Raw genomic sequence first — 27,433 nt, forward strand, 5'->3', positions numbered from 1 at the left:
CTGTAAGTTATTGATTCAATTAAAGGATTAAAAGTCATTCATCTCAACATCAGGAGCCTTGCTACTAAAATCGATCATCTCAGGGTATGCTTTACATAAACCTAATATAATCACTATTTCTGAATCATGGCTTCAACAAAATCACTAATGATGAGGTGGTAATTGATAATTATATTTCATATAAAGCTGATAGTACATCAAGAGGAGGAGGTGTGGCTACTTATGTTGATACAAATCTGGTCTCTGAGTGTGTCGCTCGTAATGTTGATCCTAATATCATCTTTCATGAAAACAAACAGCTTACTATCGGAAATATTTATAGACCTTCCTCTGCTCCCATTGATTCCTTAAATGGTATCTTGGCTACTATTAATTCTCTTGACAGACACAATGAACTGATCATACTTGGTGCCTTTAATAATAACTGGTTGAATCGGTCTTCCTCGGGTGATAGAAATCTTTTAGGCAGTGTAAGCCTTACTCAGTTAATTAAAGAACCCACGAGAGTTGATGGCCGGTCTTCTACCTTGCTTGACTGGATCCTTGTTTCCAATCCGGATAGGATTATCAAATCGGGTGTTTTATCAGACTGCTTTAGTGACCATTCTATAATATACTGCATCTGGAAAAATTAAAATACTGAGTTCCCCCTATAAATATATCACAATAAGGCAATGTACAAATATTAATGTTGATTATTACATACGTGATCTATTAGATATTAGATGAGACAGGCTTCAACTAATTCCACTTCTTCCATACTGAAGTAAAAACCGTAATTGATAAACATGCCAACCTTTGACTTTAATCGTTCTCACAGGAGCATTTACCATGGATAAATTCTAATTTACTTCAACTATTCAAACAAAGGGATAAAGCTTGGGTTAAATATCGCTTCTCAAAAGATGAATCGTATGGGACAATATACAGACGGAATAAATGTAAAACTGAAACTAGGAATGCCAAATCTAATTACTATAGAGACAGTTTCTCTCGTGATTTCAATAACCCTAGGAAAACACTTCTGGAAACACTTAAATAACATTCTTAATAAAAATAAAAAAAAACACATAAGCAAGGATAATGACTTTTTATCTGATCCTTTGCATATAGCTCATGCCTTTTTCGTCTTTATGTAGTTCAAAACCTGTTTGCTCTGATGGTTTGGCATGGTCTTCTTATTCTTCCATGCCTGCTGGCTCTTTTTAAAAAGATCATGCCTACTGATATCTTTAATGCATTACAGGACCTTAAATTAAAGTGCAGTGCAGGACCAGAGGATCTGGAAGTAAAGTTTATCAAAATTGCAGCTAACATATTGGTGTTTCCTCTTGCAGATCTTTTTAATCTATCATTAACTACCTGTACTGTGCCACAAATTTGGAAAGCTGCAAGAGTTTCACCTCTTTTCAAAGGTGGAGACCAATCCGATTTGAATAATTATCACCCGATTTCTATCATTTGTGCAGTTGCTAAAATATTTGAGAAATTAAGTTATAATCAACTGAGTACATTAATAATTATAACATTTTATCTCCACATCAATCTGGCTTTGGATCCAATTTTTCTTCTTCAACTGCTCTCTTAAAATTTACAAATTATATCTTCTCGGGTTTTGATAATGGTCATTTCATTGGAGCTGCTTTCATTGATCTCTCAAAGGCCTTTGATATGGTTGACCATTACCTTCTACTGGATAACCTTTACTCTATTGGTTTGAATAAACATGCTGTGCTCTGGTTCAACTCCTATTTGCATAATAGACGTCAGTGTGTTGTTTACCAAGGATTCCAGTCAGATTATTTAATTGTTGATAAAGGTGTTCCTCAAGGCTCAACTTTAGGCCCCTTACTTTTCTCGATCTTTATCAATGACCTGGCACAAGTTTGTTCTCATTGTGAATTAGAGCTTTATGATGATGACACTGTCATCTATACCTCTGACCGGGATTTGCTGCAAGTTCAAAGAACTCTTCAATCTGACTTTGATAAAGTACAACAGTGGCTGTCCATTAATAACCTTCTGTTGAACGAGAAGAAGTCCTGCTGCATGGTGTTTTCCACAATACAAAATCGCCGTTGTGCTTCCTGTTTTGAAATAAAGTTTTTAGATGGGTCCCTTATGCAGATTGTAGAGGAATTTAAATATTTGGGCCTTTGGCTTGACTCCAACCTTACCTATAAGATACACATTGATAATAACATTAGGATATGTATATAGTATATGGATGTCTCTGTACAGATCAATCAATTGTTTTTCAACTCAAGTCAGAAATTTTTTTATTTCTCAACTGGTAATACCAATTATTGATTATGCAGATATAGTTTACACTAATACATTTGAGTCCAATCTCAGATCCCTTAATGTTGTATTCAATTCCCTTTGCAGATTTATATTGAACTGTCCATTTAAAACTCATCATTGTCTTATGTATGATGACTCATTAAACTGGTTGCAACCTAAACCACGAAGGGATTACCACTGGATTCTGTTTATCTTTAAATGTGTTTATTCCAATTGTCCTGCATACCTTAAACAGCATTTAATACCTTATTGCTCAACATACTCACTTAGACACCTCCAATGTCCAACTTTTTTGTTGGTCTGTAGCTGGTAGGAGAGTATTTCAATATAAGGCCCCTCAAGACTGGAATAACCATCCTCTTTTCTTGAGGTCTATTTCCACATTTGGTTTATTCAAATCGTTACTTTTTTTACATGTTCTTGTAATTAGGGACACCAATGGTATTACATATAAATGATTAATGTAGAAAACGTAGTATGTATACAATTATGACTTTTTTTTGTCATTTTCTTTATCTTGATTTTCTTTGGACATTTCTATGTGAGATGTGAAGTTATTCTGCATGTTGCATTTTGTCATAAGGAATATTGATAAATGACGCATTCGTTGTTTAATGCATTCGGCTGATTATTTGTCAATATACTTTAATATGCATGCTATGTTAATTGTGGGGGTAAGGGCAGGTGAGCGAGTTATTGTTTTGTATATATGTCTGTGTTTGTATTTTGTTTATGTTTTTGTATATGTACTGTGTGGTTAACCTTTGTGTCTGTACATACACTACCGTTCAAAAGTTTGGGGTCCATACGATTTTAAATACTTTTAAAAGAATTCTCTTCTGCTAACCATGGCTGCGCTTATTTGATTAAAAATACAACAAAAATCAGTTATAGTATTAAATATTATTCCAGTGTAAATCAGCAGTTTTCTGTGTGAATATATAGTAAAGTGTAATTTATTCCTGTGATCAAAGCTGAATTTTCAGCATCACCAGTGTCAGTGTCTTCAGTGTCAAATGATCCTTCACAAATCAGGATAATATGAGGATTTGATGCTCAAGAAACATTTATTATTATTATCAATGTTGAAACAGTTGTTGGTCTGTCAGTTGTACAGGTTTTTTTTTTTTTTTTTTTGATTCTTTGATGAATAGGAAGTTCAAAAGAACAGCATTTGTTTGAAATAGAATCTTTTGTAACATTATAAATGTCTTTACTGTCCTTGATAAATAAAAGTATTGATTTCTTTCCTCCAAAAAATAAAAATAAAATTCTCACTGACCCCAAACTTTTGAACGGTAGTGTATATATATATATATATATATATATATGCTGCAGGACCCCCTTGAAAATGAGATGATACATCTCAAGGGGTTATCATGAAATAAATTCAATTCAATATACAACTAGGATGTCTTGAGGGTGAGTAAATTATGGGATAATTTTTGGGTGAACTATTCCTTTAAGTGTCCTCAACTAAGCAAGCCAAAAGCCCCCCCCAAAAAACCTTGGGAGAAACCTAGCTCAGTCGGGGGACAGTTTAAATAAAGCACATTTAAGTTTTAGGCCTGCACAAAAAAAATGAATAGGCCGGGAAGGCCAATGAAGAAAACGGTGTAGTCTAGTCTTAAAAACAGGGATGGAAGAAGTACTTATAATGTTGAATGGCAGACTGTGCAAGGTTTTCCCTGCACTGAAAACACTGCTATTTGCAAGTACTTTGAGCACTGTTCTTTAGAGATCCACCAGATGGCGGCATTTATCAGGTTTTAAAACGATTAAGCAGAATTAAGTAGAAAACGGTCATGAATTTACAATGACACTCTATAGAGTTCGATCAAGCTCTATATTTGACCTTTGCCAGATCACATCACATCTGACACTATCTCAAACATGAGTAAGGTTTTGAAATTGATGAACGTGCACTTGCTTTGTTAATCATTAGCATAATGATTTTGAGGGGCAAGATGTAGAAATTGCTGCATGTGACTATCAGCGTTTGGTCAGGCAACGCTCTAAATACAACATGCACCTGATCAACCTGTTATGCAATTGTGTACACAAGCCAACCTTTGCAATGTTGTGCATTAAAGACACTACAAGCAATGCACTGGTCAATTTTAAGAGTTTGGGCCATTTGGCTTCCATAACATGACTTCTTTCAAACTACTAGCAAGAAAACAAACATTTACTGTAAGCGTTTATAATCAATTTGCATCTGTCTGTGGTTTTCAATTACAATATATACCTTTAAAGGGCTGCAAATTTTTTTTCCCCTCATGAACAGAGTCAGAAATATCTACCTCAGATATTTATTTATTTACCTCGCTTTACAGACATCTAACTTTACAGTTTGTGTGTGTGTGTGTGTAAGATCCAGGTAAACCCTACATTATGAGGACATATTTTAGTCCCCATGAGGAAAACAGCTTGTAAATCAGACTAAATTATGTTTTATTAAAATGTAAAAGTGCAGAAAGTTTTCTGTGATTGGTAGGTTTACAGGTAGGGTTAGTGTAAGGGGATAGAATATAAAGTTTGTACAGTATAAAAATCATTATGTCTATGGAAGGTCTCCATAAAACATGAAAACACAACATGTGTTTGTGTGTGTGAGAGCGAGCGAGCGAGCGAGCGAATGTATTCCATACCCCAGTTTCCTCCATAGACAGTTTTCACATCCACGGTAACAGCTGGAAAAACTGACAGTGTTACTGTGAACACAAACGTCACACAGAACGCCATAACCCAAATCTAGAGAGAGATGATGACAATAAGCCACTGTTAAAGATTCAAAACAGACCACAAGCTGCAAGACGTTCTGATATTTTGATTGGTGAAATATAACGTCACCTTTTTGAAGACCTGCAGGACAGAGCTCTTCTGGGTGTTCGTGTTTTCTGCCTGCAGCGGGAGGAAGGCCCGTTTGCAACCCTCGTCTTCACTCACACAGCTGGCAGCTTTGTTCGGATTCCTGTTGACCACAGAGCCATCAGACGGATCGCTCGTCGTCTCACAGCCTTCCACAGTTTCTGGAGGATTCCCTTGTGAAAAAGTGCACTTAATTGTATTGAATGTGCATTTTTAGTGAATATTAATGACATAAAAGGCACCTTAAGTGTACTTAAGAGTCTACTTTTGTGACTTTCGATTTTAGTACAATTTTGTGCACTGTGTAATAATGTAAAATTAAAAGTTTTATTTTAAAGTGCATTGTAAATTGTTTTAATCATTTGTGCGGTGCTTTAAAGTACACTTATTTTGATGTGTTGACTAACATACTAGCACATGTAATTTTAGACGTACTAAATTGCAACTTCATTACAAATGTGTAATTGCAAATATTAACATCACATTTTAGATTAATATTAGTCAGTAAATTCAGCACTATTTAATTATTAAAAAGACAATAGAATTAAAAAAAGACATATAAAGATGTACTTAAGTCTTACCGAAGTGGGTCAGTAAAAGTGCTCTAAAGTTCAGCTCATAGCATTTAATATAAATGTTAAATACAGATATAATACATTTTCATTTAATTGCAATTAACATGCTATAAAGTGCCTGAAAACATTACATTCGGCTCACACCTTTATAGTATGTTATTTCTGTAAAACATAATCTTTTTAAAAGTATGTGTATTTCTTTTTCCCAAGGGAAATAACACTTGGAATGAATATTATTTTAAAGATACTTTTTATCTATTAATAATGGTGAAATGGCAATCCAATATGTGCATGTTCCACAAAAACTATATACACCAAGTGTCACCTGTAGGCAGCAGCTGGCTCGACGGCTCAAGCTCGTAGCTCTTGCTTTTGCTGTCCAGGTAAAATCTAGCAAATGCCTGCACACACACACACACACACTCCAGAGATCAGTCTCAGAATTAGCTGACTAAAGAACAGCAGATCTGACAGGACACAAACACACACACACACTCACTAGTTTGGGTAACAGCATGTAACTGATGAGCGTGATGAGGGTCCCGACACACGGAGTGATGAAGTAACCCAGAGCTGCCGTTTCATTGTCAGCGTCACCTGTTACACACACACATCCAGTGAACAGTTCTATATAGAAATGCATGAATGTTCATTTGGCAACAGTGAATCTCTGTGGAGTTAAATAAGCTAAATCTAAAAAGGAAAGAAATGCAATGCTGACCTGACATTGTCAGAGATGATGAAAGAGATGAAACCGACAAATTTGTCCCCACTAGTGAGCTTAATCTCACAATACCTCATTTGCAAGATTATTAAGATCACACTTTATTTTAAGGTGCCCTTGTTGTATTAATACAAGCAAGTATAAATGAGTAATATGAATTAACAACATGTACTTACTATAAAATTAGGATTAGGGTTTGGTTTAGGTTAAATTGCTTGTAATTATGCATAATTTGCTATAGTAAGTACATGTAACATGAACATTTTGTTTTTTTCCTACTATTATTATATTTTTTCCTATTATTTTCTTCCATTATATTTTATTCTTCTTTTAATTTACTATTGGGAGTTTTGGGTGTACTTGTGAGGGACTTTTTTATTTAAAATGTCCCCACAAATGCACTGTAATGTTGAAATCAATTGTCTCACTGGGGTTATTATAATTAAATAAAACCATAAAATACCTTTCAGTTACTTGAAAAAAATAAAATAAAAAATAAAATAGCAACATTTCTAATTCTCCTTTAGTTTAACTTGATGTACTAAAAAAACAAACAAAAATGAAATATAAATTAATAAATACTACATATATATATATATATATATATATATACATATATATATATATATATACACACACACTCACATAAGGAATTATTAGGAACACCATACTAATACTGTGTTTGACCCCCTTTCACCTTCAGAACTGCCTTAATTCTACGTGGCATTGATTCAACAAGGTGCTGAAAGCATTCTTTAGAAATGTTGGCCCATATTGATAGGATAGCATCTTGCAGTTGATGGAGATTTGTGGGATGCACATCCAGGGCACGAAGCTCCCGTTCCACCACATCCCAAAGATGCTCTATTGGGTTGAGATCTGGTGACTGTGGGGGCCATTTTAGTACAGTGAACTCATTGTCATGTTCAAGAAACCAATTTGAAATGATTCGAGCTTTGTGACATGGTGCATTATCCTGCTGGAAGTAACCATCAGAGAATGGGTACATGGTGGCCATAAAGGGATGGACATGGTCAGAAACCATGCTCAGGTAGGCCGAGGCATTTAAACGATGCCCAATTGGCACTAAGGGGTAGAGTTCTCAACGGGCCTGAAAATTACAACCCGACCCAACCCGGCCCGTGGCTTTTAAAGCCCAGACCCGATGTAACCCGACACATCAACATGAATTATCTGCCTGAACCCGGCCCGCGGCCGCCGCCTTTTTTTCTCATATACGCATTATCATGACCAGCAGACGGGAATTCAAATCAACCTTTAATGTTCACGCCTTTTAACAATACAACCAATTGAAACAATCAACTTTAAATATATAAATAGGCTATATAAATATGCCTTAAATAAAAATCTTCACACAATAATAAATAAAAAGAACTCAAACATGTACCCAGTCAGCGGGCGGGCTACTTTTCACACCACACAATTTTTGAAGAGTTTTGAAACAAAATAGGCCTAGCCTACAAACATAATCGTATGCTTATAAGGCATCGTGGAGGAACAGTAGTGCGTGCACAGTGGATGGACTGTGCTCTCCTCTCTTCAATGGTACGGCCAGCCACCCGCGATGCACGTTGCACGCAGCAGCCAGACTTTCTTTACGGTGAACAGCAGCGATGATTAATAAAGGTTTTTTTTTTTTCACTGAGCAGAAAAGATTAAGCCCGAGGTCCTACCCGACCCGAGTCATTTGCTTATATTTTCGACCCAAACCCGACCCGTTGAGAACTCTAAGGGGCCTAAAGTGTGCCAAGAAAACATCCCCCACACCATTACACCACCACCACCAGCCTGCACAGTGGTAACAAGGCATGATGGATCCATGTTCTCATTCTGTTTACGCCAAATTCTGACTCTACCATCTGAATGTCTCAACAGAAATCGAGACTCATCAGACAAGGCAACATTTTTCCAGTCTTCAACTGTCCAATTTTGGTGAGCTCTTGCAAATTGTACCCTCTTTTTCCTATTTGTAGTGGAGATGAGTGGTACCCGGTGGGGTCTTCTGCTGTTGTAGCCCATCCGCCTCCAGGTTGTGCGTGTTGTGGCTTCACAAATACTTTGCTGCATACCTCGGTTGTAACGAGTGGTTATTTCAGTCAAAGTTGCTCTTCAATAAGCTTGAATCAGTCGGCCCATTCTCCTCTGAACTCTAGCATCAACAAGGCATTTTCGCCCACAGGACTGCCGCATACTGGATGTTTTTCCCTTTTCACATCATTCTTTGTAAACCCTAGAAATGGTTGTGCGTGAAAATCCCAGTAACTGAGCAGATTGTGAAATACTCAGACCGGCCCGTCTGGCACCAACAACCATGCCACGCTCAAAATTGCTTAAATCACCTTTCTTTCCCATTCTGACATTCAGTTTGGAGTTCAGGAGATTGTCTTGACCAGGACCACACCCCTAAATGCATTGAAGCAACTGCCATGTGATTGGTTGATTAGATAATTGCATTAATGAGAAATTGAACAGGGCTGCGTTCAGCCCCGACAAAACGTTGCACAACATTTTTTAAACAGAAACGGTGATGCGTTGAACACACTGTTCTGATGACGCAAGAGTTGCAACTATGGCAGCTGAGAAGGCCATTCTTTGTGAAGAATTTTCGTGGCCTGATGAAGTCGGTATAAATGTTTAATACTACAAAATATGCCCGATGTTACAGTTAGGCCGTGTGTCCACCAAAGCCTTTTTCCACGCGCCTGGCGTATGTTTTCAATTGTTTTCAATGGCAGCGCCGCGTTTTTAGAACGCCATGAGCATAACGAGGCTCTGAGCGGTTATTTCACGCTGAAGCGCTGAGAGCTCGGCGTTTTTACAGGTCGCCGAGAGTTGAAAAATGTTCAACTTTGGGTAAAACGCAGCGCTCACTATCACTTTTTACCCAGCCGTCCAATCACAGTGGAGGAGGGGCGGGACTAATACCACACCGACCAACTGTCACAACATTCTTTCTGTACAACGACATCAACCAGCAGAGCTAACTGAACAAAATGGATGAAAAATACATTTTTAGTATGAAACAAATAATCTGCGAAATCAGTTACAAGTAAACTGTGCTGCGGATATTCTGTATCATAGCAACGAAACGTCTCAACGGAAAAAACGCTGCTCTGCCAAAACGCTCTCAAGCGCCCACAGCTAGGTGTCTTCAGCAGAGCGTCTAGCGTTTTCAGCTGGCTATAAACGCTTTGGTGGACACACGGCCTTACTGCACTTGCCACCCAGAACACAAGAGAACATCCCAATCGAGTGAAGGGATTGCTGAAACTGTAATGGAAGCACACATCTTACCTAATTCAGACTAAAACACATATATTTAGCCTCACATACTGACTTTATTTGTAGTTCATACTGTTTTAATACCCTGTATTTTCTTTCTCATTTTTAGGAAAAGCACTTAATTACCATTGTTTATTTCTATACCAAATGTCATACACTTGCAATGAAGTTAAAAATATAAACAACTACATCATTATGTTGATAATCCTATATTTTTACAATAAAACTTACGACAAACATAATCTAAACATAGTCTTCTAATATCCTCAGTTGTTGCGTATACCGAGCTACATCGAACACATTTGTAAATTACTTTCCTTGAACCCATTGTGCGAGTTCACTTTAATACCGCTTGCTTTATATACATGTTGCTGCTGATTGGACTGCAGTTCTGACACACCCACCAAACAAGAGAAAACATATCTCAAACCCCGTTGCACACCGTTTCCAGGAAACATGACGTTCAACCCGGAAACCGCAGCAAAACGTTGCGCACCGTTTTGTACTTGAATGTGCCCCAGGTGTTCTTAATAATCCTTTAGGTGAGTGTATATATATATATATATATATATATATATATATATTTTTTTTTTTTTTTTTTACATAACTGATTTTAAATGAACAAAAATGTAAAAATAAAAACATAAACATGAAAACATTCAAAATATTATTTAGAATTATAATGGTATCTCAATGATACAAAAACAACAATGCGTCTCACTTGCTATGGCGAAGATCATTGCAAGAGCAGCAAATGTCCCTGCGACTCCCTGTCCGCTCATAAAGATGGCGCTGTACTTCTGCGGCAACATACCCACCAAACCGAACAGACTTCCCTGTAACACGGCCCCGAACGCTGCCGAGAGACAGACAGAACAACAATCATCAAGAACACACAGAAAAATACTGAACTTTAATAGCAAGAGTGGGTGATACACATAAAAAGACTAGAGATGCACCGAAATCAGAATTTCTGGTTTCGGCCCAGAATTTTAGATGCAGAATGTTTATTTATTTATTTTTTAAATGTATAATTGTATTAATATTAGACTTTTAAATTATTTTAATGATAATGAATTAAAAAAAATACAAGCCAATAAAATAAAATAACCACACTTTTATTGAAAGTAACACTAAAATTGGACAGAACATATATTAATAGTAAATACCAAGCTTATTCTTTATTCAGTTCTACGCAACAGAATTAGATTGAACAGATTTATTTTTTTGACCAATTATCTAAATAGTGTATAGTCCTACAAAGCTATTATTTTCAGAGCATGTGAGCAGAATGTAGCGGATCAGTGAACAAGAGGGTAACGTCATTTCACCAGTGTTATCCAGCACGGCTATACATGTTACAGCATAGTAGGGCTATTGCAGACAGAAACAAGTATGGGCCTACTACTACATAGAAATGTCATGTGGGCGCGTTATTTGATCAGACTTTGCTTTTCCGATGAGCATGAGCGGTACATGAGTGGAGCGTTCGCATGGGCCATGAGCGACTGAGCGCACGTGCATTGCGAGGAATGTTGAACGGAGCGTCACACCCATAGACTGTAAAAAAAGATGGACAAAGCCCCTTCACTCTCTTCCATTGGTGAGAACTGAAGCCGCCAGTGTCCCGATATGGCGCTGACATCTTGGGACTTGAGTCTGCGCAGTAGCGATCTCGGGACCAGACCTGCGCAGTAGTGAGCAGGAAGTAAAGCCGCGAAATCAAGGCCCCGCCCTCATTCTCCGAGAATGCGCTCTCCCTGCATTTATTTTAAGTGGCCTATGTCTGCTCTGTTCTTCCGTTCTGCTCCAATTTTGATGTCTGTTGACTGCAGTACGACAAGAGGCTTGTTAAAATAAAGTAAATACAATCTCCTCAGTCCTCCGAAGATCCCGAAAAAAAGTCAGTTGGTGCTTCAGTGACAGAGAACCTGTCAATCACCGCTGTCAATCATGACTTTTTTATAGCATCACGTAACTAACTAAAAACAAACTTATTTTAAAAACACAGCAAATGACCAAAACCACCTTTGGAAAAAAGATATTTGAAGTGTAATTGAATTGTTTAGTTGGTCTCACGTCCGTTCAATAACACGGGGAGGCGGGGTTTATGACCTATTATACTAGGACCAGCCACCAGGGGGGCGATCGAGACGTTTTGGCTTCACTTTTCAGGGCTTGTGCGGCACGCTTGGTCACACCGCGTGATAAGTGATAACGGCTGGAGCGAGAGTGAAACCTGAGTGCTGAACACTGATGGCAAATATTTTAGGGTTCATATTTTCAGACTGTGGCGAGCAGGACGAGGCCGAGGGCCGTGAGAGAATGGCGCGAGGCCGGTGGCGTGAGTGATAATGAATGACACCTGTGAGACGCACCGGCCTCGTCCCTCTGCCTGCTCGCCACATAGACGTTTTTCTCTTTCCGCCAAAAACAGATAACTTTCGGCTGTATACAAATATTAACAATATTTGATGCATCTCAATATTAATGCATAAAAGGGTGTTTGTCAGCTAAAGTTCAGTTCGAGGGTTGATCATTTTTTAAATGTTTTTGAAAGAAGTCTCTTATGCTCACCAATGTTCATTTTATTATCAAAAAATACGGTAAAACTGTGAAATTACTTTAAAATATTTTCAAATTGAAATCTTAAAATGTATTCCTCTGATGAAAAGCTAAATTTTCAGCATCATTACTTCAGTCTTCAGTGTCACATGATCCTTTGCTGCTCAAGAAAAATATATTATTATCAATGTTGAAAACAGTTGTGCTGCTTTATATTTTTGTGGACACCCTGATGGATTTTTTTTTCAGGATTCTTTGATGAATAGAACATAATTTATTTGAAATAGACATTTTTATGCATATCAGCATTTATCAGTAGAAATATTTATAGCCTAAGTGATGGTGATATGAGATTTCAAAATCACTAACAATTGATAAACCAGATAGTTGCCATAGTGACGGAGAAGAACCTGTCCTCCTCCATTGGGACCTTCACCAAGACAGCAGTGAGGATGAAGAAGATGAAGATGAAGACTAAACTGCCTGCTATCCTCATCCTCTCTGAGATCCTGAAACACAAATGATCTGCTATATATTACTGGTTTCAGTAAATGTTTGGTATATTAAAGGGGTGATGAACTGAGAAATCAAATTTTCCTTGAGCTTTTGACATCTAAGAGGTCATCATAAGAATATCCTGTAAGTTTCAGAACTGAAAACGTCCTTGTTAGTCCAATAAAAGCAAGCTCAGCAAACGACTCGTTTTTCAAAGTGGGGAACTATGACGACAAAGAGGATCAAACACCACCCCCGCAGAAGAAGATCAACGCCTACTTCAACACGGATGGTTTAGCCCCGCCCACCGATTCGAGCATTACACGAAACTCATAATAATATGCAAAACTGTTATCCACTCAAAGCAGAGGGCGTTTACTTCCAAGTCTTCAATGCGAGACGCCCATAAAAACCGAGCGTTTTTGAGCTAGGCTCAAAACTAGGGTAGAAAATAGCCTATTACTTACCGTATTCACTTTGATGTTTTTGAATGTAAAAATCAAGCGAACGTGTCATAAGTTGACCTCAGACAACAATATAAAAAAATTTAAAAAGCCAGTTCATGACCCCTTTAAACTACACACTTTATTTGTAGTATTATAACAACATTTCAGCAAAACTATATATTCTGGCTGAAGAATTTGTGTAATAAATGTTTTAATTGCAATGTGTCAAACATTATGTAGAAGCAATTTGTTTATTATAAAACTATTTTTCTGATTGTTAGTGGATGTGATATAAAAAAACATCTCACAAAATTCAAAAAATAAACTCTTACCGCTGATAGAGAAAAGAGTTGAGCAAAGTGAACAACAGCAAAGGCAGCTGGGAAAGCAGAGTCATCCAGTTATTGAAATAATACTCCGTCCTAGTTGTTATTGTTCCGTTCCTCCATTCAGATGTATTGAGTCTGTTGTTGAAATACTGTAAAAACCAAATGAAAGATTTCAGAGACACTAAGCAATCACTTTCAACACTGAAATATAAACAAATGTAACACTATGACCTGACAGATTAAGTGGTCAATGTCGATAACTTAGATATGATAACGATAACAAACTAAGATAACGTTATATATAAAGATACACACCATTTAAACTTAGTAAATAACACATTCTTAACAATTTCTGCGATGAAATTTACATGTATTTTACACAAAAATGAGAATGAATCATTTGAAAGAGAATCAAGATTTAAAAAAAACAACAACATAAAAAGTAAACACTGTAACCAACAGAGCACACAGTAATCCGGTAAATCTGAAAATTAATTTATATTATATATAGATTAACCAAAACACAATAATAACATCACAATTATAGTGATTGCAGGAATATAGGAGAAAACTCTGGAGCAGTGATCAGGCTAATAGGTTTAATACTGGCTGTTAGCCAACTAGCAAACTAATTACACTGATTGGGGAATTCAGATCGAAAAAAGATCAATATCTGAGGGGGGGATTTCTCTCAGACTAATGAAGTGTCCATTAAAATGCAAACAACTGTGTTGTTCCAGCAGATTTGGCTTAAAGATGAGAAAAACTCCTGTTTGATGTTGTTTTCCACATTCCATTACCATAGATGCCGTCATAAAGAAGTTCCATGGCAACAGTGTTCCCAGGCCAAGGATGAAGAACATGACCGCGACCAGCCAGCCGCTAGACGGAGGAGACAACATGACAGTAAATGTCTATTTGCAATACATTCATTTTCCCCAATTAAAAAGAATTTGAGAAATGTTAAAATTTCATTATTTTTTTACTTCACAGCATGACATTATGAATAGTGCAACACCTAAACCAAGGGAGGAGCAAGTTGTTTAAAAAGTCTGAGGTTTTTTTTTTTTTTATAATTTAAATAACGATCCATCGCATGCAAAACAAACCAACAGGCAAACGTTTCAAAGTATAAAACCTTTCTTCAGGTATTGTTTGTCATTTTAATTGAATACATTTTAAATTGGCTGTGTTCATCTATCATCCAACCAAATGTTTACACTATTTAAGTCTTGTATTATCTTTTTGAAAAGTGACCTTAGTTGGGACACGTAATAAAAAAACTTGAAGGGCCATGGCAACCCTACCTTCACAAAAAATATTTTAATGCAAATTATCTCAAGCTGAATTAATGACCAGTTTTAATATCAAGAGGAATACATGAGAATTGACTTATTTGTCCACTTATAACATTATGACCCAAGGTAATTGTCGAAAGCTATTAGTTTGATTAGAGTCTGTATCTGTCCTTTCTGTTGACTCACTTGATTGCTTTCAGTTCAATTAAACTGAATCCCTGTGCTTTGTTTCTAAATCATATATCATTGAGGTTGAGATTAAATCAGTCCTTTAGTTTGAGAGTATCTGGTGTGTTGAAGGCGAAAAAAATGAACAGAAATGAAATAAAATCCAAAAGAAACCTACCGGTCTTTAGGGGTGTCCTCTCTTTTGTTCATTTTGTCCAATGTATAGTTGACAGCTTTTCAAAAAACAAAACAAAATCATGAAAACGCAATTCCAGCTTTAAATTCCATAACAAATGGCATGTTGACAAGCTGCAACAACGATTTCTTTCAATACACAAAGGTCTGAATGAGTCCTGCGGTGCTGGTTCTTTAAATAGTCACACAACATTCTTCCGTCATGCTAAAACAATCCATATGTTGGTAAAAAAAAAACAGATTTTGGACATCATCAAAGCTACTGCGCAAGTGTGTTTAAAAATGGCGTAGAAAAGAATGAGTAAAATATTCATGAGCATTTTTTACCTTCATTTACACCACATACTGAATCTGAAAACAACAGCAGCAGTCCTTCCACAAAATACTCAGTCAATCCAAAAGAAAGATGTTTTTACATGACTGCATTAGCTACAGTTTAAGCAAACTTGACTCCACGTGAACCACATGGAGCTTCAGATTGAGGAACTGAGAAGAGGAGGAGGAACTGAGAAGAGGAGGAGGAACTGAGAAGAGGAGGAGGAGCATTCACGCTCCCACGCACACAAAACTAAACCATTGTGTTGTTAGACGATGTTTGTGTTGCTGTGGTCTGGAGCTATTGGCAATGTGAATGACAAATGATAATATTGACAAAAAAGAGATTATAATTAGAGGTGAAGGATATAAAAGATCAAATGTGTGGTAATAACCCTTGCGAAAAAGAATTGCACATAATTGTATTGAATGAATGTGCATACACACACTGTTAAAAGTATATATTTTTTATAACTGTACTTGTAGATAATAAAATTAAAGAAATAAAAGGCCACTTAAAGGGACAGTTTAAAAAGGGACAAACAAAAAGAGAAGAGACATTTCTGTCATAGTTTACTCTCCCTCAAGTTTTTCTAAACCTGTATGAGTTTCGGTCACAAAAGATGATATTTTGAAGGATGTTGGTAAGCAAACAATTTTGGCCCCCATTGACTTCCATAGTATGCAAAAAAAATATATATATAAAAAACTAACAAAACTATGGAAGTCAATGGGGACTTCAAAATGATCATTCAAAAGACATTCTTATTTTTACAAATATATTCAGATAGCGAGCAAAGGCCAAACTGATTCCTCTTTCGACACCCTTGCGCTTGACCGGACACACAAAATGATGTCAAAATACCAGTCTTGGCAAGTATTCTCGTAAACACAGTCGGTTATGTCTTAAAGGGATACTCCACCCAGTTTCTTTCTTCTGCTGAACACAAAGGAAGATATTTTGAAGAACGATTGGAACCAAACAGTTGTGGGGCACCATTGACTTCCATAGTATTTTTTTTTTTTCTACTATGGAAGTCAATGGTGCCAAACAACTGTTTGGTTCCAATCATTCTTCAAAATATCTTCATTTGTGTTCAGCAGAAGAAAGAAACTCATACAGGTTTGCAACAATTTGAGGGTGAGTAAATGATGACAGAATCTTCATTTTTGGATGGAGTATCCCTTTAAGTGAACGTAAAAAGTTGAGAAAGAAATCCGATGTGTATCATTGTTGGATAGGGGTTAGAATTACGATTCAGAGAGCTGCGATGCAATGATAAAACGATTATGGATGCATCTTTTTAACTATACAGATTTTTTTTTTCTCACTGTGTGACTTGGTCTTTTTTAAGACTACTTTTTAAAGCAAAGTATTTGTAATGAATTTACTGCCCATTTATTTTATTAATTAAACAAATGGAAGTGATTTGGCAATAAATGTTGCGACAGAGTTAGTAATTCGCCTTTTCCGAGTTTAGTGGAAGCTTTTAAGTTGTCCTGGTTTCCACGTCAGCGCTGTTTGATTTGACGTGTCGTTTATAACAGAATTCTGCGCCGAATTTGAATGCTTTCAATTAGATCTCGCTTGCGATGGTATTAATTCTGCGGTGAATTCAAACGCTTTCTCACTGGATCTTCCAGCGCTGTGTAATACTAGTGTCGTCATTGGTTGCCCGTTCATTTCAGAATTGAATTTAAAATCCTTTTGTTTATAAATCTCTATGCAATCAGCACTGAGCTACCCAAGAACTGCTACAACCATATACTCCATTAAGAAGTCTGAGATCAAGCAATAAGAACCTGTTATTAGTCCCACATTCCAGACTCAAACGCAGAATGGATCGAGCATTCTCTGTGGTTGGGCCTTGGCTGTGGAGGTTAGGATAGCCCCTTCCATGATCTCTTTTAAGTCTTTTTTTTTTTTTTTTACGCACTTGTTTTCCTTGGCCTAAAAATAAGGTTGGTTAGTTTTACTATTTTCCTTTGAGTATGATGCTGTTTTTCCATTTTATCTAAGTCTGATACTGCCATTTCTGTTTTATTATTGATGAGTCTGATACTGTTTTTTCCATTTCCGTTTTCTTATTTAAAGCTGCCGTCGGCAACATTTTTTTGATCATATTCAGTGAAATCGACACTATAATCCGACAGAACAACATAAATAAAGTGGTTTTAGAAAAAAAAACGAGCTTCTAACTCCACCTGGAGCGTGTTATTTGTTTTGCAAAAATCCACAGCTCCCGGATCATCGGGTCCAATCAGCGCAGGGGGGTGTGAGATCTGACTGTCAATCACAGATCGGGTACACGCCACCCCTCGCGCACGTTACAATCACATGCACACGCCTGAAGTTCGCGCAGTAACGAAGAGTGATGGCGGAACACTAACAAATCAAGTAAACTCATTTAGAGTATAAATGACGTTAGCAATTGCAATCTATCGGTAGATTAGCCAGGGCAGCATACCTCCAAATACTCCATGGTGTTGATGGATGCTGATGAGACGGGCGCGTTCACTGAAAATCTGGTGCACACGCACTCGAGCACGAACTCGGTGGGAGGGTATTCGTTGATAGTGGGGGAGGGGCATGAGAGTTGTAAACATTCAAAATTTTGCCTAAGTCCACTCAATCTGCCAGACTGGTCGACTGCAGCTTTAATATTTTTAGTCCGAACAGGAGTTTTTGCTACGCTTTGCTGTACTTATCTGTGCTGTTATGCATGGTATTATTGTCTTTTAATTTTGTAGTTCTGTAAAGCACTTTGGTCAGGCTGTTATTTCTACAAGGAACACTATAGTGTTATTTCACATCCATGCCTAATAATTAAATGTCTATGCCATAGTAATTACATAGTAATTACAATACTATAGTAGTTAGACCTTACTTTATTTGTAACTTTGTTTTTATCTATGTAAATTGTGATTAAGAGTGTATTTAGAGCTTTTGTTTTTTATTATATAATTTCAGTAATATGTAGAACACTTTAAAAAAGTATGCTAAAGGTAAGGATGGTTTTAAGAATGGCTTTTTGAGTAAAGAAAAAAGGAATATTTTCATTTGACCCATTCTTTACCTTCAATTTACTTCAACAATCTTTTTACACTAGAAAGCTTTGTAGGTAAATATCAAACTTTTCTTTTTTTACTGTATCACTTTTGAAAAATTGAGATTTTACAGCAGATTATGCATTTCACAATGACAAAACCTGTTACAAAGCATTTTTCTATATAAACGTGCAAATGAAGTGAGTGAGTTAGTACAGCACATGGGTTTGGTGCTCTGGTCTAAACAGGAACAACAGAGTGCCACCCGACACTTCTGATCACCATCTGCTTCAATCACGTGAACATGACTCATATACTGCCAAGCCCTTCATGTCAAGTCAAGTCACCTTCATTTATATAGCGCTTTTAACAATGTAGATTGTTCCAAAGCTGCTTTACAGTGATAATAGGAAATCAAAGCAACACAGATTGTTATGGCTTTATGACAGCTCTAGAATAAAGTTATTTTCCAGCTAAAGTTAGTTAATTGAGTCACTTCCGTCGCAACGATCATTAGTTATTAACTTAGGGGCCGCTAACACGACACCGTTTTAACAGAAAACTCTTAAGTTCTCTCTACGCAAACTTTAAAAACGCGAGCCTGTGAGAACGCTGATGGCGTGCACATGCGTATTAAGAGTTCATTCGGTATGCGGGTTTGAATATATGTGCGCAGGCATGTAGTCCTTCCCTAAAAAACCAACCCTCAACAAACTACTTGTCTGGCCTTAAAATTTATAATACAGAATTGTATCGCTTCGGCGTAGCCACGCGAACCAGAATTATTCCGACAACGATTTCATGAGACAGATCACACAAATGATGTATTGTGATACACCATTTTAACTAATTTAACTCGTAGATCAGTTTAATAGTAAAATTTTTTTTTTTTTAAAAGTATACCATCTCTCACAACAACTCTAACCCAAAAAGAACAAACCTAGCATGTTTGATTGAACAAAAAGAAGAGGGAAAAAAAGGAAGACAACTCTACAACTTTGAAAAGCACTGAGCAGGTACTTTTAAAATTAAATGAATGAAGAATGGATGTGATCTTAAAAAGTTGTCTTGTATTTTAAAAAAGTTAAAATATAAGAGGATTTAATTACAGACAATTAGCTATATTGAAATATTTCAAATGTACTAAATTACAGCTTCATTATTGCAAATTTGTTTACAAACATTTAAATCCTTGACAGAAGATTCAATAATTGCATTACAGTATTTTAGCTTCAACTTCAGCAAGGTCATCTAAAAGTTCAGCTATTTTGCATTTAATAATAATTGAAACTTAAATATATTTTCATTAATTGCAATTAATATGCAGTGTCGAAACATTACATTCAGGTTGCACTTAAGTATACATTTTATAGGTATATTATTTTTGTAATAAGTTCTCTTTTTAAAAGTATTCTAGAGTATACTTTTTTTCAAAAGGAAGAACTTGAATCCATAACAGGAAAAAGTACCCTGGAGGGTTTTCTTTTCCATTTAACCCAGTAATGCATGGAAACAAAGATTCACTGTGAAAGCCAGGCCGTTTATTCCCAACAGCACAGCAGCTCACAAATTATCTTCACAAGAGACAAAGTAATGATTCACAAATAGTTTATCCAAACCATTACACACACTCAGAGGGGAACATGAGGGAGGTGACGATGAGAATTTAGATGGCCTGCTTCCATTCAAAACATCTGTAAGAGTTTCAGTAGTCTCACTGGATTTAAAAGTTGTCAGTAAACCAGAGACAGAGTTAATGGGAAGCATGTGTGATACAACAAATGTTGCAGAAAAATCAAAAGAAAATGTTATCATCTATAGCCTATATGATCTGCACTTTCTCAATGTTTAATACAAGAATTAATAAGAATCTAGTTAAAAACTAGACAAATAAAAACCAGCACATTGTCTGCAATGTTTTTCATTACATAAACTTAGGCCTAGGATAGGGTTGCACAATTAATCATATTTTAACCTTTTAACTATTAATTGAAAATAATCGTAGCGATATTTGCCCCAATTATCATTGCCTCGTTATTATACCCAGGCCTATATTTTAAGTAATTTTAATGGTTATTGTTCACTTGGGTCTATTTTTATTACCACAAAAATAATCCAATTACTTGATTTATCGTCAAAATAATCCCCCGGATTACTCGATTACCAAAATACAGAATACTCTTTAGTGACAGCCCTAATCGTGATTCAACTCAACTTTTATTTATAAAGCCCTTTCAAACCCATTAAAATGGACCAAAGTGCTGTCCATAAGTAGTAAATAACTCTAAAATACATAGAAACATAAAATAACATAAAAACATGACACAAAGAAAATCATACAACCAATCACTCACAGTTCTCAGACCGAATCAAACGCCAAAAGCATGATATAATAAGTCTTCAAGTCCTTTTTAAAAATATCAATGCTTGATGAGGATTTTAAAAGTGCAGGTATCTTTATAATTATATGATTATAATTTTTGAGCAAAATAATCATGATTAATAGTTTAACCGTTACCGTGCCGTGCAGCCCGACTGATAATTTCATAATTTTCATTTACGTGTACTAGCGTAAAAATATGTTGGTAAATTTTGCTTTTTGTGTATTTGAAAGATTCATCCTTTTCTTTATTATGGAGACTCTTATTTGGCACTGACCCATTATATCCTGTCTGTCCAGCATAAACAAATCTCTCGGTCTACAGCAAACCTCCAAATTTAACAAAACATCTCTCCATCGGCAACCTGTCCACCCCTTCTTCAGAAAAGACTGGTGAATAAATGCTGAGCTTTTCATTGTATCTATTCACACCACTTCTTCATTGAAAGGCCTTTTATTTCTTTTTGCTTCAATTGTTTCTTTTAAGGCACCTTCAGTCATAATAAATAACCTGCTTGCATCATCATTCAATATACACTAGTGACTAGTAATATCGGCCTGACAATATTTTACCATTTTGAAATTATTGCCATTTATCAGAAGTCTCAACAACAACAAAATGCTTCTTAAATTTTTCTTTGTTGAATGGTTATGTATTTTTGTATTTCAAATGCAGTGATGTTTCTTTGCAATTAAAAAATAAAAATTAAATAAAAGACGCAACGAATCTCGTCCTACATAAGTGTTAGTTAGGCCTATGCATATAAGGTGAAATTTATTGCTGAAATCCGGATGATTACAGACCAACTTATCGGTTCGTTCTTTCCTAGCGTGTGTGAAAGATGTTCTCAAACAACAGTGTGTGTGTGACACGTCTGACAAAAGCTTCTCTGTTCTCTCCAGTTGCTGCGTGATGTCATTAACTTACTATGATAAACAAGAGCAAATTCAATTCACTCATAGAGAGAGGGAGTGTGTGAGGAAGTGATCATCATCATTTTTCACGATCAAAAGAGTTCGCATTGCTTGTTTTTTTTTTTTCAGAGAAAGAAAGGTCATTTGAATGGAAGTCCGCATTTCGTTTATCTGCTTACCTGTTTTTTACGATGCTTTTGGTTATTTTCTCATTTCATCTGCCCATCTCAAACGCATAATTTCAACAGCACGCTGCGAAGTTTGCATTCATTGAATTTGATCACACATGGATGAGGAAAGCAGCGTTTTGGCGTGTTGGCAATAAACGATATGGGGCATTCCCGCCAACTACTGGTCTGGAGTACCAATGACGGAATGGGAAAAATAATAATTAAATAATAATAGTAAAAAAAATGTTCTACCTTTAAATCCTATTATAACAGTTCAAACTTTCTTCAGTAGCCTACCTCATTAATGTGTTAAATATTCAATTGCAGCAGCGTTTTAAGTGTACGATTTCACCTATTTCTCTTAATTCTTTCAACAGAAATACCCTTTCATTTTCATAAGCAGTAGCCTACAACATATTAGCAGCCCATGCTCTACAGCAGGGATAGGCAACTTCGGTCCTGGAGGGCCACTGTCCTGCAGAGTTTAGCTTCAGCCCTGATAAAAACTCACCTATCTATCTAATCCTGAAAACCTTGATTGCCTTGTTCATGTGTGTTTCTTCATGTTCATTGTGGTTGCACCCGTCTGGCCTTTTTGCAGTATGCATACTGTAAAGTGGGGACATTTTTTTTTTTTTGACACTTAACCCTTACCTGGTGCCCCTTGCATCACAGCCCATTCCACCCGTCATTGTGTCTATGATATTATTTAAAAAATAAAAATATTAATAAATAAATAAAAAAGGCTGATATGGTTAAACTATACAAAATAGAATCTACACATACACCCTATAGCAAGAGTAATTACATCTAGCGATTCATGAACAAACTATTCATTGCGCACTAGCAAACGTGTTGTTTCCAGTAGATGGCAGCAATATTCCACTAAACTATATGGAACGTTTCACCTTCTTTTACTGCATGCGTTTCACGGTTTTCACCATGAACGAAACTGAGAAATGTAGATCTTCTTTAAGTGAATTTTACATAAAATGTTGCTATTTTAAATAAACCCGATATATATATATAGCCTATCATTACTAATTTCGGCAAATAAGGCATCCATACTATAATGCTGTAATTTAATGTGTGATCATGTGAATTCGGCTATCCTTCACACAGACTGTAAAAAAAGACGGTGATCTATACGCAGTGCTGAATCAAGATGAACACAACTAGGCCTACAGGGCAGGATTTGATTTTGTCCATGGGGAATTTATTGGATGGTTGGAAGTTTGTGGCTTGCTATTGGTTGATTTAATTTGAGTGACAGTTGTCCCACCCTCGCGCCAGTAAACACGTCATCAGAGAAGAGAAGTCGCTGCAAGAGGGATGGGAAGTTATTTTGATAGATTATGAGGCACAGGAATTAAAAAAAAAAAGATGTGCATGGATAAATGATTTGTAATAAACACTGAAATATTTATTTTTATTTTTATTTATACAAGAATTGTCAAATAAAACAATCCAGCCCAAAGTTCACAAGTTTCTGCAGGATTATTGTGATAATTTTCCTGTGGGAAACCGTCATGTATACTAGTGTCCTAACAAAGAACATCAGAGAAAAACGATGGACCTTTTGGCTTTAATTGCATTAACAAGAATAAAAAACCATCTATTATTCAAATGATCTTTTTTGAAAGAACTGTTTCAAAAAGGGGGAACTGTTGCAGGGGAGCGAGGGACTGGCCAGGTGGGCCCTTGCAGGCTGTGCAACCATCACACCACCGAAAACAAGTTTAACACAAGCTTCACTCAGTATCTGGCTCTGAAATTCACAGCATGTGTGTGTAAAATAACTCCCGTGTCATAAAGGTTCTAAATGGGCATCGATGGTTCCATGATGAAACTTTAAAGACCCCATGTGGTGAAAATGAAGTTTTTAATGTGTTTAAAGGCATAGGCCGTCTGTGTGGGTTTTTTAATGCTTTAAGAAGACAAACCATGTGCACATTTATAAGTCAACACTATTTCGGAGTATTTTCTCCTTAAAACAGTTTACCAAAGACAGTATCAAAAACACGGTTTTAAATCGCCCCTGTTCTCTACATCACAAATTTAACCAATCACGTCAACGTGCGGGCAGGCTTTATCATGAATAATTTTTGTGATCAAAGATGAGTTTCAAGGGATAAAATGATTGACGCAGGGGGACTTTAACATCCATGGAATATTCCATTCCACAAAAGGTAAGAACTGTTCACTGAAAGGTTCTAAAGGTTCCAAATGGTTCTTCTGTGACATCAATGCAAAAGAAAAGTGTTTTTAAGAGTGTAGTCAGTGTTCTCTTACGAGAGGTTCTCTCATGCGTAATATCTTACGCTAGGGGAAAACCTCTTTTCCTCGAGATATTGAAGCCAAAAAATTCTCCTTAATTTTGTATTAATGTAAAACGATTTATACATAATGGTGAGCTCTCCTCAGGCAAACGAAAGCGTGGCAGACCACGTAAAAGGTTCAAAGACTGTGTGAAGTCCTATTTGAATCTTGCTGGAATCGCCTCAAAAGATCTAGAGCTTCGCGCACAAGACAGGTCTGGCTGGTGTACTCTCTCAAGGCAGGCACAAGGCGCATTCGAGGTGAGACGCCGCGTGTACATCACTGAGGCCCGAGATAGGAGGAAGTTGGTTGGATCTGCAAGTACTGAACTAGGACAGTTCCCATGTCCCTACTGTGAACGGCTGTGCCGTTCAAGGATTGGACTCTATAGCCACATACGAGCCCACAAATAGATGAGTTGTGTAAAGGATCGTCATCATCGATATCGATGGACTACCAAGAGATCGAGAAGGGCCATTCAAAGACAGTCCAATGAGGGCGCTTTGCGCCCATTGCGTCACGCTCCCGCCGAAGCGGGCATGGCCTAGCCCAGTGGTTCTCAACCCTGTCCTGGCGTACCCCCAACACTACACGTTTTCCTTGTCTCCCTAATCAAACACACCTGATTCAACTCATCAGCTCAGTAACCCATGTGATAATGAGCTGATGAGTTGAATCAGGTGTGTTTGATTAGGGAGACAAGGAAAACGTAGTGTTGGGGGTACGCCAGGACAGGGTTGAGAACCACTGGCCTAGCCCTATAAATACGGCTCGATGGGCTGATAATCTGATTTTCATCTCTTTAGCGAAGCGTTCGCACCACTGGATCCAGAGTGAGAAGCCGCGCCGTCGAAACAGCTTTCTGCGGGACGAGCCTCTGCAACTGAAGTCGCTGGCCTTCACCTCGCCGCCTTCAGCCGCCGTTCCTGCTACGCTATCCGGCGTACTATATATCCTTTACTCTGCTCTGTATGTGTGTGTGTGTGTGTGTTCGCCCCGCGACTCACACGTCTATCATCTAAAAGAGCCGCGTCTTTTTAAAGATGCCATCCTCCTGTGGCTCGTGCCGAGCCCCACTCAGCGACGGGGACTGCCATGTGATATGCGGTTCCCGCCTGGGAGAGGATCGTGCAGCTCTCGCGCTCTCGTGCAGAGGCTGCCCTCACTGCGAGCTATTGCCTATGGTGACTCTGAGAACTCGCCTGGCATACTTCAGCGAGACTGCACTTCCACCCGCTACAGTGCCGCGCCGTAAATGCGCCGTACTCAGCGGGTCCCCGAGCCTTCTCCAGCCCGTGAAAGCTCGCCGGTTCGTCCGCCAGCTTCACCGGCTTCACTCGAGTCGCTCACTGACGGATAACGGCCGCCGCTTCCGCAATTTATGACGACGAGATAGCTACATCTGTAGAGAAGGCCAGCTGCTCTATCCTGGCTTCGGACAGTGAGGATTGGGCGAGCTATGTGGACCTCGACCTCCCCCTTCTGTCCGCGAGTCGTCAGGGAAACGGGCCAGCATCAAGACCGCGGCTAGCTTTCTTTACGTTATAAGAAAGCTAACCCGCCCCCGCCCCCCATGGGCGTGCGTCATCGGCAAAATGAGGAAAGAGTGTGTTTTAGTACCGCCGAGGCCGGACTAATCTCCATTTCTCAAACATTTCTCAGCTCCTGTCAATATTGCAGCAACGAGCCTGTTGTATAACACGCACGCCTGCAAATAAACGCCGACACACACAAAACTGTGATGACTCTCTTTTATCTGCTCGAGCTAATGTCGTTCCCCCCCGTGGCTCAGTGGCGGAACCCGAAGCCTTCGCGCGAGAGACCCGTGTTCGATCCCGGCTCTCGCACCAGATAAAAATTTAGTCTCGCCGCGCCAGACTTCCACCGAAACTTTTCGCTCGTTCAGTTCCAGAAAATGCGACTGTTCCAGTGTATTTTGCAGTAAACAAGCTGGTACCACGGCCCGCTTGCCTGCACACAAATACCGTTTCCACTGCGACCCAGAAAAATCATTTAAGCATTGTATTTTCTGGTATTCCGGCCACAGCCGATGGTGTTATGAGTGTAATAAAATGCCCACAGCCCAGTGTTCATTTCTACTCACAAACACAGCCCGCCACGGTACAGGGCTCGCACAAATGAAATCGACGCATGTCAATTGTGCATTAAATGTAGTGAATGTGCCCACAACCCAGTGCCCACAAACACTACGCACTGCATGTACCACGGTTTCTGTAAAACGAAACCAACACAAGTCTTCCTAGCCTCCTAGGAAAATGACGATGTTTCAGTCTCGCCGCGGCCAGACTTCCACCGAAACTTTAAGCTCATTCAGTTCCAGAAAATGCGACTGTTCCAGTGTATTTTGCAGTAAGCAAGCCAGTACCACGGCCCGCATGCCTGCACACAAATGCCGTTTCCACGGTGACCCAGATAAATCACATAAGCAGTGTATTTTCTGGTATTCCGGACACAGCCGATGGTGTTATGAGTGTAATAAAAATGCCCACAACCCAGTGCTCATTTCTACACACAAACACAGCCCGCAAAAATGCAGGGCTCGCACAAACAAAATCGCCTCATGTCGATTGTGCACTAAATGTGGTGAATGTGCCCACGTCTCAGTGCCCACAAACACTACACACCACATGTCCCATGGTTTCTGTAAAAACGAAACCAACACCCATTCAGTCAGCTCAGGCCGACGGTGTTTTCAGTGCAGTAAATGTGCCCGCTGTCTTGCGCCCACAGACATGTTAAGCCCCACGGGACTCGCCCCGCTCTCTCTCCCTCAGCAAACTGCTATAAAGGATTTGAGTGCGGCCAGGCTGCCCGTCGCGATCGGCGCGCCCCCGCCTCTGTAAACACAGTGTCTGCGTTACAGCACGCCGGAGCTCCCTTGCCATCACTATGTCACTGCCAGAGCCCAGATCTCATTCTACCCCTAGCTATTCACGCGAAAGCGTGGGCACAGCTTCCCGGGGTATCAGAATGGATGCTGAACACTATAAAA

The 27,433-nt window shown here is 38.1% G+C and overlaps 2 protein-coding genes across 3 annotated transcripts in view; both read right to left on the bottom strand.

Moving 5' to 3' along the window:
- Positions 1-15,701, bottom strand: part of LOC130082295 (equilibrative nucleoside transporter 2) — a 28,653-nt gene extending 12,952 nt beyond the window's left edge. Inside the window, exons 1-10 of one of the 2 annotated variants that reach the window (XM_056247142.1) lie at positions 15,601-15,701; positions 15,257-15,311; positions 14,413-14,494; positions 13,616-13,761; positions 12,712-12,851; positions 10,499-10,633; positions 6,250-6,347; positions 6,076-6,151; positions 5,158-5,348; positions 4,956-5,058 (exon numbers count right to left, since the gene is read on the bottom strand). In XM_056247142.1, the coding sequence (XP_056103117.1) occupies positions 4,956-5,058; positions 5,158-5,348; positions 6,076-6,151; positions 6,250-6,347; positions 10,499-10,633; positions 12,712-12,851; positions 13,616-13,761; positions 14,413-14,494; positions 15,257-15,288 (1,003 nt within the window). In that variant the 5' untranslated portion in view covers positions 15,289-15,311; positions 15,601-15,701. The remainder of the gene's footprint in view (positions 1-4,955; positions 5,059-5,157; positions 5,349-6,075; positions 6,152-6,249; positions 6,348-10,498; positions 10,634-12,711; positions 12,852-13,615; positions 13,762-14,412; positions 14,495-15,256; positions 15,312-15,600) is intronic. The other variant, XM_056247141.1, reaches the window with a different exon arrangement.
- Positions 1-27,433, bottom strand: part of mrpl21 (mitochondrial ribosomal protein L21) — a 167,422-nt gene that overhangs the window by 96,916 nt on the left and 43,073 nt on the right. The gene's annotated exons all lie outside the window — the stretch shown is intronic.

This window comes from Rhinichthys klamathensis, unplaced genomic scaffold (assembly GCF_029890125.1).
Source record: "Rhinichthys klamathensis goyatoka isolate OS25496 unplaced genomic scaffold, OSU_Roscu_1.1 h1tg000042l_1, whole genome shotgun sequence".
Classification (NCBI taxonomy): domain Eukaryota; kingdom Metazoa; phylum Chordata; class Actinopteri; order Cypriniformes; family Leuciscidae; genus Rhinichthys; species Rhinichthys klamathensis.